Genomic DNA, 17,051 nt, shown 5'->3' on the forward strand with positions numbered 1-17,051 from the left:
TGAAACATATCTTGAGATTGTGTCACTGCAGCCAGCTCAAACCCACTAGCATCTCATCTCTTATGTTTGTAACTATCACTTGTTCATGGAACAACTGCCAGTTTCCCTGAGAGTCACAGACTTTAAAGAATATATTCACAATCCCTTCTGCAAGGGTGACATTCTCATAATCCATAGCAGTTTCAATCTCTATAGGCATCTTGTGCACCTCTAGGTCTAGCTTCGCGGCCAATCACAAACTGATCACTAGAGATTGACAGCCCAAATCTATTAGTGCTGACCAGGTAATACTCCTGTCAGTTGGGCTTTGTGCACCTAGAACAATAGAAGGGAGAGCAAGGAGACTGTTCTTGGACAACTTCATTATATTAATTCTATCTACTTGTGGCCCCCCAACTTCCTATTTACTACTCTTCTTCTTCTTGGGACAGTCTTTCGCGAGGTGGCTCTTTTGGCCACACTCAAAGCACCTCCCATCCTTTTTCAAGGCTTCACAATCCTTGGTAAGGTTCTTCCCCATCTCCTGAGCAGGCCTCTGGGGTTGACTCCTCTTATCCATTCACAGTCTTAAGTCATTGGTCTTCATATCTCCACAAGCACTTTCAACTGGATTGGTAGACTTCACATATGAGGCATTCTTCACATAGACTACTGACACACTTGGTCAGAGCCAGATGGCCAGTGCTACTATGTCATTAATGTCATCTGGTATCTCCAGCTGTTCATCCAGTTTGGTTCACATGAGCTTATCCAAGCCCCATATAAACAGGTTCTTCTTCATTTTTGTGGAATCTTCAAATTCTTCACCAATCTCTGTTGTGAGCTCTAGGAATCATTAGCAATAGGCATAATCAGTTTCATCCAAACTTTTGCAAAGGCCAAAGATTGCTCACCAAGAGTTTCACATGCAGTTTGCTGGGTCTTCTAGCCTCACACATAGAAATTCTTTAAGGCCAGTCCAGTTGTTTTTTGATGGATTGCCTTTACAGTGGGCCTCCCAAAGGTCTTTCTCAATATAACCAAGTCCTGTGAGAGCATATGTGAGGGTATCCTCATCATTCAGTTTGCTTGCATCACAAATGGATTCAATATCTGAGATGAACTGACAATATTCTGTGTAGGTTCCAGTCTGGTAGTGCTTTGTGTGTTGTGGTGGTCTCAAGATCAACAGACACTTCGCGGGTGTTGGGTTGGAGGTGGCCATATCAAGAGATTCACTTCACAAGTGCTTTTGGGTGTTCTGGAGAGCATTCAACTTCTCTTGCCATTTCACCATTTTCTTTAGTAGCTTGATCTCCTCACAAAGCTGTTGGATTTTGTCTTTTGGTGTTGGGGTAGACTCTCTCTCTGAGTTCACAGTACTTGTTTCATCAACAGTTGAGAGAGGTGAGGTGTCAAGGTTGGTTGTCTCTTCACAAACTTGGGTTTGTTCTTCAGGTAGGTTTTTGGCTGGTGTCCCAGGTTCACAAGTTTCAGGGGGTTGGCTTCTTCATGTTGATACCATTGTCGGGCGTCACCAAAGAAGAGTGGCAAAATGTGAGAATCATACATGTGGATCAGCATGACAATGAATCTCTAGGAGGAATATACATGAAAAAGAGTATGTGAGGTAAAAGGTCTGTATTCTGGCAACTATGTATGACTTGTAAACAAGATTGCCACTGGCTCCCAGCAAGGGGTTCGCACAGTGATGGTCTTTTATGTGTGCTCATGAGCACGTGACTTAGTGCCTTGTGAGGACACATGCAACTCCCAGCAGCTTGCAAGCTGAGGCCTCTGGCCTTCACAGGTGCTGTTCGTCCGTGTAAGGGGTTCGCGGCGAATCCTTACAGTTACTTTTCATACCATTGAAGTTCTGTAATACTGTACAATTGTACCTGATCCTGCTATGCTTGAGAAGGCACAATAGCCTTGCCCTGACTCTGATATATCTGTATGGAAACCCTTTGTCATCAGAGCAAGACTGCCCACTCAACTGGAGCACTATTGGATTATTGATCACTATCTCCAATCTGTTGTTGTCCTCTTTAAGCCCTTTGATTCCCTCAAGACCCCAAAGGACCCAGGGAGGTTCCCAGTCACCAAAAACTGAAACACACAATATGTTTAAGAAGGAACTCTTGTTTTTGAAGACAAAGAAGTTTTGAGAAGATGTAAATCTGTTTCTTAAGAACTTGGTGTTTCTCTGACTCCAGTTTCTTCTGAGCTTTTTCAAGAGAACACCACTCCTTGGTGGAAGAACCATTGTCATGAACACACAAATAACTGGAACACACACACTCACTACATCAAGAAGAATGAGAAGACATAATGCACATCTTGCTAAGAGAAGAACAACAAACACAAGAGAAGACCATAATGAAGCCTGATTTCTTAATATTAGTGATCAGAGCATTCTTGTGAATAACAGATTTGAAAGTCATGGTTAAGCTATAAAGACACTCACTTAAGAAAGAAGAGCACAGAGAAACACAAGAAGAGAAAATCACTCTTTTATACTTCAGAAAAGAAAGCAGAGTGGTTGGGAACAACATACTGTGAAAGAAGAGAATGATGTTATAAATCTTGTGGCACAGCAGTTAATGACACAGGATAATTGAATGAAACCTGACAAGATGAAGTTATGGACCATTGTGGAGAAACCTTAAGATGAAAAGTCACATAACCAGAAAGTAATATGAGTGAGACAAGATATAAGAAAGGGAGTATCATGTATCATGATACTATAACACAAGCAATCTGGAAGAAAGTATTGTGAGTATCACCTGAAGAGCATCATGTATATAAGAACACTCATTACCAGAGATTCAATAAACTCATTTATCATAATCAATCTTCTTATCTATCTTACAGATACCTTTGAATCAGATACTTTCATATCTTGGTTACTTTTTATATTCTTAAAGTCTTGTAATACTGTATAATTGTATCTGATTCTGCTACTCTTGAGAAGACACAATAGCCTTGCCCTGACTCTGATATACCTGTATGGAAACCCTTTATCATCAGAGCAAGACTGCCCACTTAACTGAAGCACTATTGGATTATTGATCACTATCTCCAATCTGTTGTTGTCCTTTTTAAGCCCTTTGATTCCCTCAAGACCCCAAAGGACCCAGGAAGGTTCCCAGTCACCAAAAACTGAAACACAACACTGCCTATATGAAGGTCTGCAAGTAACAAGAGACTGAAAAGCTTGAACATGCTATATAATAAGAGGCTCAGCATGTTGCCTGTGAGGAGAAAAAGACTTTACAACAAGCAGAGAAGGAGAGACAGGCTGTTGAATATGCTAGTAAACACCAGCAGTCAGAGCTTCAAGCACCAGCTTTAAAGTGCTGTCAGCAGGGCCTTCCTACAAAAGAACCTCATCACAGCAAGCCTATACAATCTTCCCAAAGCAGTAGTAAGAGCTTTACTAGCCTCTCTAACAAGTCTTTAGGCTCTCTAGCTGAGAAATCTACTTGTTGTGTTTTTTGGTGACTTTTGATGGAGAACCTCCCTGGGTCCTTTGGGATCTTGAGGGTATCAAAGAGCTCAAAGAGAGCAACAACAGATTGGAGGTAGTGATCAATAATCCAATAGTGCTCTGGTTGAGTGAGCAGTCTTGCTCTGATGACAAAGGGTTTCCATACAGATATATCAGAGTCAGGGCAAGACTATTGTGCCTTTTCAAGAGTAGCAGAATCAGGTACAATTGTACAGTATCACAAGACTTCAATAATATAAAAAGTAACCAAGGTATGAAAGTATCTGATTCAAAGATATCTGTAAGATAGGTAAGAAGATTGATTACAATGAACAAGTTCATCAGATCTCTGGTAATGAGTGTTCTTATATACATGATGCTCTTCTGGTGATAGTTCTGCTAAGCTGTTCTATCCAGTCTATTGCAGTACACCTGCTATGTTCTCCAATCAGTTTTATCATGCTCAGTGTGATTGGTCAGCTTATCAGTGCTATCACTAATCATATGGCTTCTCATTCTAAGGTTTCTTCACAACAGTCTGTGACTCTGTCTTGTTAGGTTTCATCTAATCATTCTGTGTCTTTGGCTGCCATGCCACAAGTTTCATACTATCATTCTCTTCTTTCACAGCATGTTGTCCCCAACCACTCTGCTTTCTTTTCTGGAGTATAAAAGAGTGTTCTTCTATTCTTTTTTGGGCTTCTGGGTTTTTTCTCTTGTTTCTTGTTTTTAGTAAGTGTTTTCATGGTTTTCTTTCACCATGTTGTCTGCTTCTAACATTCACAAGAATAATCTTCTTTTTGCCATTAAGCAATCCAGATTCATTATGCTTTCTCCCTGCTCTCAGTGTTCTTCACTGGGTAAGACTTATCTAAAGTCAAGTCATTTCTCTTGGTGTAGTAAGTGTGTTCACACTGGTCATCATTGCATTCACAATAATGGTTCTTTCACTGCCAACTGGCAGAAACTGTTTGAGGCTTAGGATAAGCTTGAGCACACTAAGCAAGAAACTCTCTCCTGTCTTCTTCATCTTCAAAAGCAGAAAAAGTTACTCAGTAATCAGACTAGTAAATTCCTTGAGTCCAAATCAAAGTCTGTAGAAGACCTGAAACACCTTGAGGAGGAGGAGCAGAAAAGAGTGGCTGAGCAGGCAGGGGTCCAAAATCTGCTTGCTTCATTAAATAATCTTTCTTCTTCAGACTCTCTTCTGGTTATTTCCAATTCATTCATTAATGTCTTGCTGAGTGAGGGTGTTGTTAATGATACATCTCAATAATCATCTGGATATTCTTGAGGTTTTCTGTTGGTTCTCAGATGTTTTCTGAGGTATTATACTCTTTCCATTTCACTAAGTAGTGAAGTTTTCCACTGATCTTCTGATGATCTAGTATTTGTTCAACTTCATATTCTTGTTCTTTGTCAATCTCTGTGGGTGTTTCTTTGGTGTGTAGTGGTGCTTTCTCCAATAATAAGACATGAAATACTGGGTGTATTCTTATCTTCTTGAATAGCTGGAGCTTGTTGTTAACTTTTCTGATTCACTTTGTGATTTTGTATGGTTCCAATTTTTTGAAACCAAGTTTTTCACTTGATTGTTTGGTTTTGATATTCTGTTGAATTAGAAATACTTTTGCTCTCTCTTTCAGAGTTGGTGCCTTTTGGCATCTTCTGTCATAGTAATGCTTTATTCTCTTGTTCAGGAATTTGATGTTCAGTTTCATCTGGTTCTGCAGTTCTTATAGTTGTATTGCTGTAAGTTCTGCTTCTTAAGCTTTTTATCATGCAATTCTTGGTTGTTTCTGTATTTCTGATTCTCTGCTATAGTTCATATAGAATGGTGTCATTCCTGTAGTGGTGTTCTTTGCTCTATTGTATGCTAATTGTGCTATAGGTAGTAGTGTAACCCAATTATTCTGTTGATAGTTGATATATTCTTGCAGGTATTGCTTCAAGATTTGGTTTAGTCACTCTGTCTGTTCATCTGTCTGTGGGTGATAGGCTGTTGATATTTTCTGTTCAATTCCCAATTATACCATCAGTGTTGTCCAGAATTTGCTTGTAAATCTGATGTCTTGGTCTGTGATTATCTCTTCTGACATTCTGTAGTTTGCAAGCACATTTTACAGTACTATTAGTGCTGTATCTGGTGCTGTCATTGCTTCTCTGAACAGTATGAAGTATCCATACTTTGTTAATCTGTTAGTGACTACTAGTATTGAGTTGTACTTCTTCCCTTTCATATTCTTCAAATTCAGGAGTTTTGTGATGAAATCCATTGCTATGGATCTCTATGGTCCTCACAGTTGCAGTATTGAATGTAGCTTTTCATATGATTAGTATTTGTTGGCTTTGCTTTATATACATATCTTACATTCTTTGACATGTTGTTAAATATCTGTTCATATTCCTGGCTAATAGTAGGTTCTTGTGATTTTCTTCATTATCTTGTCAATTCCAAAATATTCTGCAGTGATTATGTCATATTCTTGTACCATTACTTGCTTTCTGACTTCTCTGGGTACATATATCAGTCCATGATATAGTATCATTTCATCTTCTTCTTTGAAGTTCTTATTTTTCTTGTTAATCTTTTTTGCATATTCATCTTTTTTCATTGCTTTTTTGATCTTTTCTTTGATATTCAATTCTTCTGTGGTGATTCTTGTTGCTCTCAATGTTTGTCAGTTCAGAACCATATTCTTTATTTCTTCTAATTCTTTGAAGAGTGTTCTTGAATCTTGTTCTTTTCTTATAAGATCTGGTCTTCAGCTTAATGCATCCATCCAGGCATTTTCTGTGCCTTTGCAGTGTCTTATTCTGAAGTTATAGTGTACCAGTACATCTGTGTACTATCTGGCTTGTCATCTCATAAGTTCTTTGATCATCATAAAGTATCACAGATTGTTATGGTCTGAGATGATTTCTGTCTGATGTTAATTTTCTTGTAGTTCAATCTTTCATTTTTTCAGTGATGTCACTATTGCAAGTAGTTCCTTGTCATGGATATTATAGTTTTGTTCAGCTGGTGTCATTATTCTTGCATAGCATGCAACTAGTTATAGTCTTTCTTGCTTGTCTGGTTGTTGTAATCTTTCTGCTATCACACAGTCTAATGTATCTGTATCAATCACACATCTCTTTGTCAGATTGTAGTGTCATCTTATTTCTTCTTTTCTGAATTTGTTTTTTATTGCTTCAAATGCTTGTTGACACTCTATTGTCTATTTAAACACTTTATCTTTCTTGAATAACTGTATAAGCAGTCTCACTTTCTTCAAAAATTCATGTATGAACTGTTGGTAGTAATTCACTAGTTCATGAAACATCTGAACTTCTTTGACTTTCTTTGATGTTGGCCACTGTAGTATTTTATTAATTTTTTCTGGCTTCATTCATATTTCTTCTGTTGACACAATATGTCCAAGGTATCTAATTTTCTTCTTGAAGAAGTCACACTTCTTTAGCTTTACTGGTAGATTGTATTTTTGCAGTTTTTTTAGTACTTTCTTGACTTTTCCAGTGTGATTCTTTCAGTCTTCTTTGGTGAATATAACCACATCATCAAGGTATACAATGACAAAGTTGTCTAGGTATTCTCACAGTACATTGTTGATGAGTGCTTGGAACATTGCCAGTGCATTCATTAATTCAAACAGCATGATATTATATTTATATAGTCTGTATTATGTTCTGAATACTGTTTTCTGTTTGTTGCCTTCTTTGATTCATATCTGATGGTAGGCATCTTTGATGTTAATTAGAGTAAACCATGTTACTCCTCTCAATCTGTCTTGCACTTCTTCAATCAGTGATATCAGATAGTAGTTCTTGACTGTAATGCTGTTCAACTGTCTGTAATTCATATATAGTTATAATATTCTGTTCTTCTTCAGTGCAAACAGTATTGAATATTCTGCCAGTGATATTGACTCTCTGATGTAATCTTTCTTGAGATTATTCTTAATGTATTTTTTTACTTCAGCTGATTATTTCTCATTCAATCTGTATATTGGCAATTTTACTGGTTGTTTTTCTTCTTGCAGTTTTATCTCATGGTCCCAGGGTTTGTGCTTTGGTAAACTGTTGCTTTGATCTCTTTTCCTGAATACATCAATGTATTTCCAGAATTCTTCTGGTAGAGTTTTCTTGATCTTTTCATCCTGGTTATTCTTTTGTACTCACAGCTGCTTCAAGTCATTGGGGTTCTTTATAGCTTGATCCACTCTGTCATCATGGATCAGATTTTCATGGATTTTCTCAGTGTTAATTAATCATTCTTTATGCAGTATCTTTCTGCTGACCTGACTTATTACAGCCAGTGTCTTGTCTAAGTTGTTTCTGAGTATGGGTCTCCAATTATAGCATACTGGTTTGAGAGGGCATCCACAGTTTGTCAGTCTAATCTTTTCTTCTTGCCAGTCTATTTCTGGATTGTGTCATTTCAACCATGGGTATCCCAAAACTATATCATAGTCCTCTAGATTTGTCACTTTGAAATGCACTTTCTTGTGGTGTTGTTCTATTCTTATCTCAATAGAATATGTCTCTTCTTTAACTTTATTGAGAGTTCCTCCTTCCAGTCCTGATAACTGGTAGGGATATTTCTTTATTCACTTCACAATGCTAGCTTGTTTAATGAATCTTCTGTCAATAAATAGTTCAGTTGCACCTGAGTCCACTAGGACTATTGCACACTTTAATTCAAGTAAGATCACTATAACTCTGAGATGACAGGTTTATTTGTTGGTGGCTAACAGTTTCACTTGCCTATTCATGCTGCTTACAGACTCTCATTCATGGCAGTTATCTTGTTTCCTGAATCAACAAGAGTTATCTTGAGTGCCTGTTCATGTATTTTGCAATTGTTTCTGCTGGTACACCATTTCTTATGTATTTTCTGTATATACTTGTTGTCTCTGCATCCTGCATAGTTTTCACATTCTTTCAAACCATGCAGGGATCTTGTTATTTTTCAAAATCTTTTATCTTTGTGAAATTTGCATTGGCATTCATACTTAAATTTGTCATGGCATGGGTGATTTAGTTTTTCCATCTCTTTCTGTTTTTCATTCCAGTGCTGTCCACACATTGTTATCACTAGTAATCCATTTTCTTCTTCACATGTGGTCCAGTGCAATTGGTTGTCTTAGATTCATAATATTCTTGCCATTGGGCATCTTGCCTTTTCAGGTGTCACACTTTTCATGAGACTGAGTTTTTTCAAGACATCTTCTTCATATTTCTCAAATTCTAGTATTTCCCAACTTGGTTCTTTCTTCAACTTCAGTGTGGTTGTCTGTCTTTTGCTTGACTAATATTCTTCATTATCATTGTGATCTTGTCTCTGAGTTGCTTGCAATTTTTTCAGTGATTATAGGTAGTATCTACTGTTCTTTCCTTCTCTGTGAATAGAGTAATTGTTATTATAGCAAAAGCTCCAATAAATTCTGGTGTGATCTGGGTGTTTTGTGGATGAGATATTCTGTGGGTCTGGTATTTCCTATTCTTCTTTCTCAGTATTGCATTTGCAATGCTGGTAATTCTTGATATTGCAATTATAGTCTCTGTAATACATAAAGTCTTCCATAATCTGTGTTCATTATTCAAACTCTTCTTGTTGTTTCTGGTGAAGCTTATATGAACATTTATAGATCAGGTACTGAGCATGTTTCTTGTGTTTTGAATTCTGAATTTTATCTATTTTCTTTCTGTAGTGATATTTGCAGTTGAGTGGTCAAATTTCTCAATTATCACTTGATTTACTTCTTGTTCTCACACATAATTCTTTGCATAACTTCCATTTCTTGTCATCTAGCTGGTTTCAGCATTTCAGTTCATCTTCCAGCTGCTGGGGTAGCTTTAGGTAGGCTTTCATAACTTGCTCTTTAAATATCTCTCTAAACTGTTATTGAAGTTCTTCTTCAGTTTGCTCTTTCTGAGTTGTCACTCAGAGATGTTATTTGACTTCAGAGTCTTCTCCATTTTCTTTTGAGATTGCTCTGAGTTTCTTGTCTTTTTGCTCTGCACTGTCTTGCTCAGTGTCTGGGCTTGACATAATAAAAGTATAATTTCTCTTTCTTTCTTTACTCTTTCTCTTTCTCATCAAGCATGTCAACTTTTATTGTATCCAGCTCCATGAGTGTGTGTTCATAAGAGTCTGGTTGTACATGTTTGCTCCAGCCTCAACTTCCAGTATGGTTCAATAAACTGGATCACTTTTATGATACTTTTTCTTGCTTTTTCATCTCTCATTCATAAAGTCAGTTTCCAATTCTGACTGCTACTTCAATTATCTTGATCAGGGTGTGTGGTTGTTTCTCCAATCACACTATTTTATTTTTGATCTTATTGAATAGTCCTTGGTAGTAGATATCAGCTAAGGCTTTGTTATCCTAATCAGTGTTGACACAGATTTGCTGGAATCTTATAGCATATTCTTGTAATGATGTCTTTTATTATATATGGTGTAACTGCTGGGCTGCTGTGTTTTATTCCTCAACTTCTCTAAAAGTGGTTTTCAATATTCAAATAAAGATATCATAACTGTCAATAATCTTAAGTATATTGTTGTCCTGATCAACTTCATCTCTTTTATAATAATTCCACAGGTAGGCATTGAACCAATTAAATGCTGGTTCATAAAGATATGATGCTGCCATCATTATCTTGTCTTTATTATTACTGAGTTCTTTATCTTTTATATTCATATAGATGCACAGTTATTCTAAGAAAGCTTATAATTTTTCTCATTTATTCTTGAAGAGTTCCAGTGGATTAACTTTAACTTTATCTTTCTTTTTCTGTTGTCCAGTGAAAAAAATGGCCATAATCTCAGCCTCAAGCCGCTTATTATAATCTTTCAATTTGTGGTTCTGCTCTCCAAGTCTTTCAGTAATCTGTTCAAGCTGCAAGATTCTATTTATAAGATCTTGAGCATTGACAGCTGGTGCTTTAAATGCAGACATGATTTCTATACTTTATTAGATCTTGACATGGAATAGGGGTTGTATCTTTATATTTGACATGACACAGAAAGTTCTTTCTTTGTACATAATCTTTAAAGTCTCAGGTGTATTCTCTTCTGAGTCAGAGATGATTAATATATTGTGTTTTTTGATGACTTCTGATGGAGAATCTCTCTATGTTCTTTGGGATCTTGAGAATATTAAAGAGCTCAAAGAGAGCAATAACAAATTGAAGGTAGTGATCAATAATCTAATAGTGCTCTGATTGAGTGGGCAGTCTTGCTCTGATGATAAAGAGTTTCTGTACAAATATATCAGAGTCAGAGCAAGACTATCATGTCTTCTCAAGAGTAGTGGAATCAGATACAATTGTACAGTATCACAAGACTTCAATAATATAAAAAGTAATCAAGATATAAAAGTATCTGATTCAAAAATATCTGTAAGATAAATAAGAAGATTGATCACAATGAACAAGTTCATCAGATCTCTGATAATAAGCATTCTTATATACATAATGCTCTTCTGGTGATAGTCCTGCTAAGCTGTCCTATCCATCCTATCACAGTACACCTGCTATGTTCTCTGATCAGTCCTATCATGCTTGGTGCAATCAGTCAGCTTATCAGTTCTATTGCTGATCATGTGGCTTCCTGTCCTAAGGTTTCTCCACAACAGTCTGTGACTCTGCCTTGTTAGGTTTCATCCAATCATCCTGTGTCTTTGGCTGCCGTGCCACAAGTTTCATAACACTACTGCTGACATTCCTTTACAATCTTTCCTATCCACCCCCTGTATCTCTCACTCTGGCCACAATATCAGGCCGTCCACACATTTATTTTCATAGCCACACTAATTTCTATGCTTTAAAGAACACACTCATTTAATATTTAATAGCTAGTTTAATAATAATAATTCGTTGTTGAGATAATTAATAAATTCGTAGCGTGGAGCATTGGAAGGAATTTGGCTCATTGAGTGGTTTGGCTCGTTGAGTGGTGAGCCACCTTACAGGTGCCATGAAGGGTTGCCTGATGAACCTGGCAATCTGTGATCCTGCTCAGCAGATGCTTTGATTCGTGCATTGAATTACAAAGGAGTTGCTTTTTTTGCTTTGCAGAATGTTTAATTAGAGAAATATCAGAAATAAAAAAGGCTGTACATGTAACAATTCCCTCTTTTTACCCATCATTGTCAGAAAAAAAGCATCAGATATGGTTGAACATCAACTGCCCCGCACCTTGGCGTGATAAGCCTGCGATAAGGCACCAACGCCCCTGAAACTGTCTGTCTTTCTACCGAGGACGCTTGATAACCCTCTGCCCATTCCTCGCCTGGCCATCCAGCATCTGATCAACCACAAACTCCAAATCATAAACCACCTGCTTCCCCTCCTCATCCCTCCAGCACCCTCTCCCAAAACACCGGAAGACCGTATCCCGCGAAAACTGAATCATCTTCACATATTCCCAGTACTCCGGATACCACCCTGAATACTCCCAATCAATGATCGCTGTAATCCGCCCCTTGTCAACCAGTATATTATGCATGCCGAGGTCTCCGTGCGTGAATCGTAGTTGGTGGTTACTCATCAAACTATTCCGGATTGTTTCAACGTAGAATGAACCGAAGAACCGCGTCGAGTCCGGATGTATTAGAGAGACCAGCCATTCATTAAGGTCGGACTCAGTCTTGAAAGGGCCGCCATATTCAGCATGGCTGCCTCGAACATCGGCAGCGGGACTCGTACCATCGACGGGACCGATCACAGCTGTTGACGGAGCACGGAGTGTCCGTAGTTGACGCAATATCTCCTCTAGATCCTTTAGGATACTATCCCGCTGCAGTTGATCCATGGTCGGCCAGCTTTTAATGAGCATATCCCCAGGAATAAACGACATCGCCAAATGTCCCACGCGGTCTTCGCCTTCTCCTTCTTCCCACCAGCCAAGCACTTCTGGCACAGGAACCTGCGGACAGGCCCTACAGACAAAGCTCATCGCTCGAGCCTCTCGTTCAGCTTGGACATGATGTCCATATTTGACCACTGTACCGGACTCTGTGATATAGACCCCATGCGAGGCTCCACGTTTGCCAACAATCCACCTAGCAGAATCAATTTCCTCCTTCTTGATCGGAGACGTGCCCATAACGACCTGACTTAAACTGAAGATTATTTAGGGTTAACTTGGCTTTCAGGACTAGGAATGACCCGTACCTGAAGTAGGTCCCAAGCTTGTCCTGCCGCTGGTCATTGAGCATCACTCGATTGATGACTCTCGATTTGGTAAGATGCAAAATCGAAACAGTTCAGAACTGGTGGACGCTCGTCTTCCAGCGCGCAAGGGATCCACGTGACTCCGCCTATATTTTCGTCGATATGCTCTGACGCTCCAGAGAGCTCGTTATTTAAACCCGTTTTTTGACCGGCAACGTCTTTACTGTTATTTTTATCTCTGATGGCCTTGCTCCTATTTCGATCGTACAAAGTTCCCGCCTGTGAGGCTGCAGCAACCTATTCCGAAGCACCCATTGATGCGAGAACCAAGTCCAAGGGATTCTCGGCCGTGCAATCACGGCTCTCCAACTGGCAACATGGTTGTCAGCGTAAATTCGCCCCCGGGTTTTCGTCTCCAATGCCTTTCTCTAGGTGGAATGATTGGATAAGAAACGAAGAAATGAGACTGGGCATCTGATTCTCGTCCCATCCTCGGCGGCTAACTAACCAGGCGATCACGCTGCTCCCTCAGTTTCTAAAAACAGACTTTCCAAAGTCCATCTGCATGCTCATTGCTCAACAATGCATTAACCAACAATAAAGATACCCTGCTGTGCCTTACCCAGCCCGCATTGACTTCACTTCGCCACGGGACTTGGTTCGCTTGAGACTCCCGCATCCAATCGATTCAACTACACGGCAACATCCCCAAATACTTGGATATACTTCTTTTCTCGTTCCTGCAGGTTAGCGCACTGGCCTGGGATATGCTCTTCTCTGCCTACCTATCATCTTGGTTGGCTGCCGCCCAGCCCTGCAGCCTTTGCATTGAAAATGTGATTCATTTTGTGGTTATCAGACAGAAAGACCCTGTTCAGCAAAGCCCGTCCATTAATTGGGTTCCAAATAATCAGGCTGGAACATCAGATTTCTTAGCTACGGCGGCTAACAGCAAACGTGGAGCCAATACCACGACTTCCTGAAGCACCGCATCACTAGAATACGGTTGCTTCAGGAATTTGGATGCCATCCGATGCTATATATAAGGACGTTCTCTTTCCCTCTCCATCGCCTTAGTTTGTCTTTCAATCATCGAAAGAAACACGACCATCCACTGTGTACAATTGCCTCCTCTCTATACGCTTCTATATCTTTTTCTAGCCTGTTCCAACCGCTCGGTAAGAGACCGGACCTCTTCTCCATGCCATAACATACTAATGGAAGTCCAGATCGTCATGTCTTCGCAAAACGAACCCCTCGCCATCTATATCATGATTTACGCGGAGGCATCTCTCAGCCCCCACGAATCCCACGTTGCCCTTCTAGTCAACTTGCCTGGTGCTCGTAAGCACTACATCTTTCATGCGGTCGAGGATATATCGACCGAAACTGAAATGATGTTCGAAAAGCTGGAAAAGGCATTGGATCCTCTCGGGACCAAGACAGCCCACGAACGCATCGCCCTTTCGACTGCTATACCAGAAAGTCAATTCGATTCACTTTCAGACACGCTGGCTGCTACTCCCGTCCCTCGACCTAAGCCAGCAAATTGGAACTGCCAGTCGTGGCTCTGTGAGGGCCTGGTGAACATGGAACGGTCCCAGTTCCTACCACCTGGCGACGCCGCCCGTCTCTATCAGCAAATGATGGACATCATCAATGCTACGGCCCTAGGTGTTATAGTTTAGGGTTGGCAACATATGGATACAGACGGGAAATGCCAGGAGGACACGAGCGGGTATTGTGGATGGGTGATTTTGTAGGAAATGCTCTATTTGATTTGATATTAATGGTTGCGTGGAAATTAGCCTAGAGTGCATCAATTCACTTGGCTACAATATACGCACCTTCAATTCTACATTTGGTTAGGTATAAGGGCATTTTATTTTAGTATTCATTTTCCGCTTAATTTCCCTACGGATTTTAAGAGCAGGAAGCAGAGCATAGCTATTGGAAGTATCTTCGAGTTGGCTTATTTATTACTTGGGGATGCAGGATAATTGCTGGCATGCTGTACGATTAAAAACACAGTTTTCTAATGAACAGGGGGAAAGAAAGATAGAGTAAGTTCTACTTTATATTGGTCTCCCCCCCTACCTTCTTATGTATCCCAAATGGGATACAGTAGCATGCAGCTTTGCCTTCCATTTGAAAGTCATCAAGATGTTATTTCAAACCCTAACTGTTGTAGACCTTCTGTTAGTTAAGGGCTGTGGGCCCAAAGTGTCACGAACTCTCTATCCGGTAACCGTATAGCCCTGTCTAGTGTGTGAGAAGCACTAGGCGTACAGGAGTCCAAGGGGTGGCAAGTCCAAGGGTCAACTATAGGCTTCGTGGGATGTATACTAGGCCACTAGTTCCGCTAAGGCGTCGGTCAGGTTGGAGCGTTCAGCAACAGAGCAAGGAGCACTAGAGTAGATAAGGTACTGAAGTGTAAAGGTATATATCAAATATAAGACTCGTTGTACTGAGTATCCTGAAATATAAACTAAAGTGATTGCGAGGATCAGAACAAGACCTCTGATCCCGCTGGGTAATGAGCGTCCTTATATACATGATGCTCCTGATGGGGAATCCCATCTCCCAAGAGTTAGTGTACGGTCCCAACATGCACCTTTGATCGTGAGGTCCCGGATGGACCTTTTACGCTAAGGGTCCCAGAGAGAATCTTCCCTGCCAAGGCGCTAGAGGGACTTTGGTCACGTGAACAGCTCTACCGCAGTCCTCCCAGTTGGTCCAACTGTGAGACCAATCATCTTCCTTAGGTTCAGCCTTGCATTGTTGGTCCGTAACACAAAGGGAGTTGGCTCCGTAGATGTAGGTATTGTTAAGAGTTTGAGTACGAGAGTCAACACCAAATCCCTCAATGGTGTGGATGTAACAGACAGCTATGAGTCTGAAAGCCAAGCCTTTAAGCTGAACTAAGAGCCCTGCTAATGCTTAATTTTGTTGCCAGAACCTAGAATAGGTTAGAGTGAAGTGTTGTTCTGTATCTCATTACAACAAACTCTACAAAGGTGCATTTCAGAAGTCTTTACTCATGCTAGTAATTATAGCTGTATCAAAAGTACAATACCAGCCAACCAAATAACTACGAACCTACATGTACCTTCTGATTTCAAAACAATCACCAGCTTGAATCTCATCTCAATTGTAATTTCTAAAGCCTGAAAATAATCAGTTTCATCCAATTGCTATTCGCATCCAAGCTCTAGCTTTAGTTTCTTGTGGAATACCAGTTAACAAAGTCTCTACTGCTCTAGGAATTCCTGCTAGAATTCTCTGTGCAATTGAAAAATAAGTCAAAGACTGTAGCTATAAGCTTCAAGAGAACCAGCAAATTAATATTTCTTTTGTTGAAGATGTAAAGCAATCAGGACACCCTAAAGAGATAGATTCCAGTAAAGAATCTGAGATATTGAATTTGATTTATAAAGATAGAGCTGGCTGAGAAAAATCTACTGAGATTCTTGCCTTTAAATCTGGTATATTCCACTCAAGTATTTGGCAAATTCTGCAGCATTATGGTTTTATTAATGTCAAACCTACTTGGAAACCTTGTCTAACTAAGTCTATAAGAGAGAAAAGACTGAAATTTGCTATTGCTCATAAGAATTGGACTCTAGATAACTGTTACAAACATAGACCTAAACCAACTAAGCATCAGACAATGTTGAATATTCAGAGGTACTCACATGACTCCAATTCTGAACATATAAGAAATACATACTTTGCACAGATTATAAGTAGAGTGGTATCTGATTTCAGGATTTCCTGTTCTGGTCTCAGATTCCTGTCTCAATTCCCATTTTGAGGACAGAATCAGGTTGAAGCTCATCTTAATAAGATGGGACCAGATTGTTTAACAGCATATTGAGACAGTTCTGTGGGAACTGGAATTAGAATGAAATTGGAACTAGAATCAAAATCTAGCTAGTAGAACAGGCCCAGGATCTGACATGACAAAATAGAATAGGACTAGAATTTTAATATTGTATATGAGATGGGATCAATAAAGTATAGAATGGGACTGGGAATCCTGGTCCTATTTGTGTTGTCAAAAAGTAATGAAATTTGATAATGGTTCTAACATACTTTTATCAATTTATTTAACTTTGAAAAAGTACTAAAATTTAGTAATGCTCTTTGTATAATTAGATCATATTGCAAGCTATTAACTACTTGAGTCTATCTATTGATAATGTTGACATATTTTCTGTTTCTTATCTAGATTGAGTAGTGGATTTAGCAGACTTGTAATCTCTTTCTGTACAATCTGTGGAGTATCTTAATCATCTTAATTATCTTGAATAACTTTCTTGACCAACTTCTTATGTAAGGTAGTTCACCACTAAATGAGCCACATCACTAAACAAGCCAAATTTCGCCAAATGCTCCA

General features: G+C 39.3%; 2 protein-coding genes across 2 annotated transcripts; one reads left to right on the forward strand and one right to left on the reverse strand.

The window, feature by feature from the left end:
- Positions 1-11,729: 11,729 nt before the first annotated feature.
- D8B26_004927 (uncharacterized protein) lies at positions 11,730-12,584 on the reverse strand (the record flags this gene model as incomplete). Its single annotated transcript, XM_066124650.1, has 1 exon — positions 11,730-12,584. The coding sequence occupies one exon, from the start codon at positions 12,582-12,584 to the stop codon at positions 11,730-11,732; it is 855 nt and encodes a 284-aa protein (XP_065980731.1).
- A 1,303-nt stretch (positions 12,585-13,887) lies between these two features.
- On the forward strand, positions 13,888-14,340 carry D8B26_004928 (uncharacterized protein; the record flags this gene model as incomplete). The annotated part of the gene is made up of 1 exon (XM_066124651.1): positions 13,888-14,340. The coding sequence occupies one exon, from the start codon at positions 13,888-13,890 to the stop codon at positions 14,338-14,340; it is 453 nt and encodes a 150-aa protein (XP_065980732.1).
- Between the last annotated feature and the right edge of the window lie 2,711 nt (positions 14,341-17,051).

This window comes from Coccidioides posadasii, chromosome 2 (genome assembly GCF_018416015.2).
Source record: "Coccidioides posadasii str. Silveira chromosome 2, complete sequence".
Taxonomy (NCBI): Eukaryota; Fungi; Ascomycota; class Eurotiomycetes; order Onygenales; family Onygenaceae; genus Coccidioides; species Coccidioides posadasii.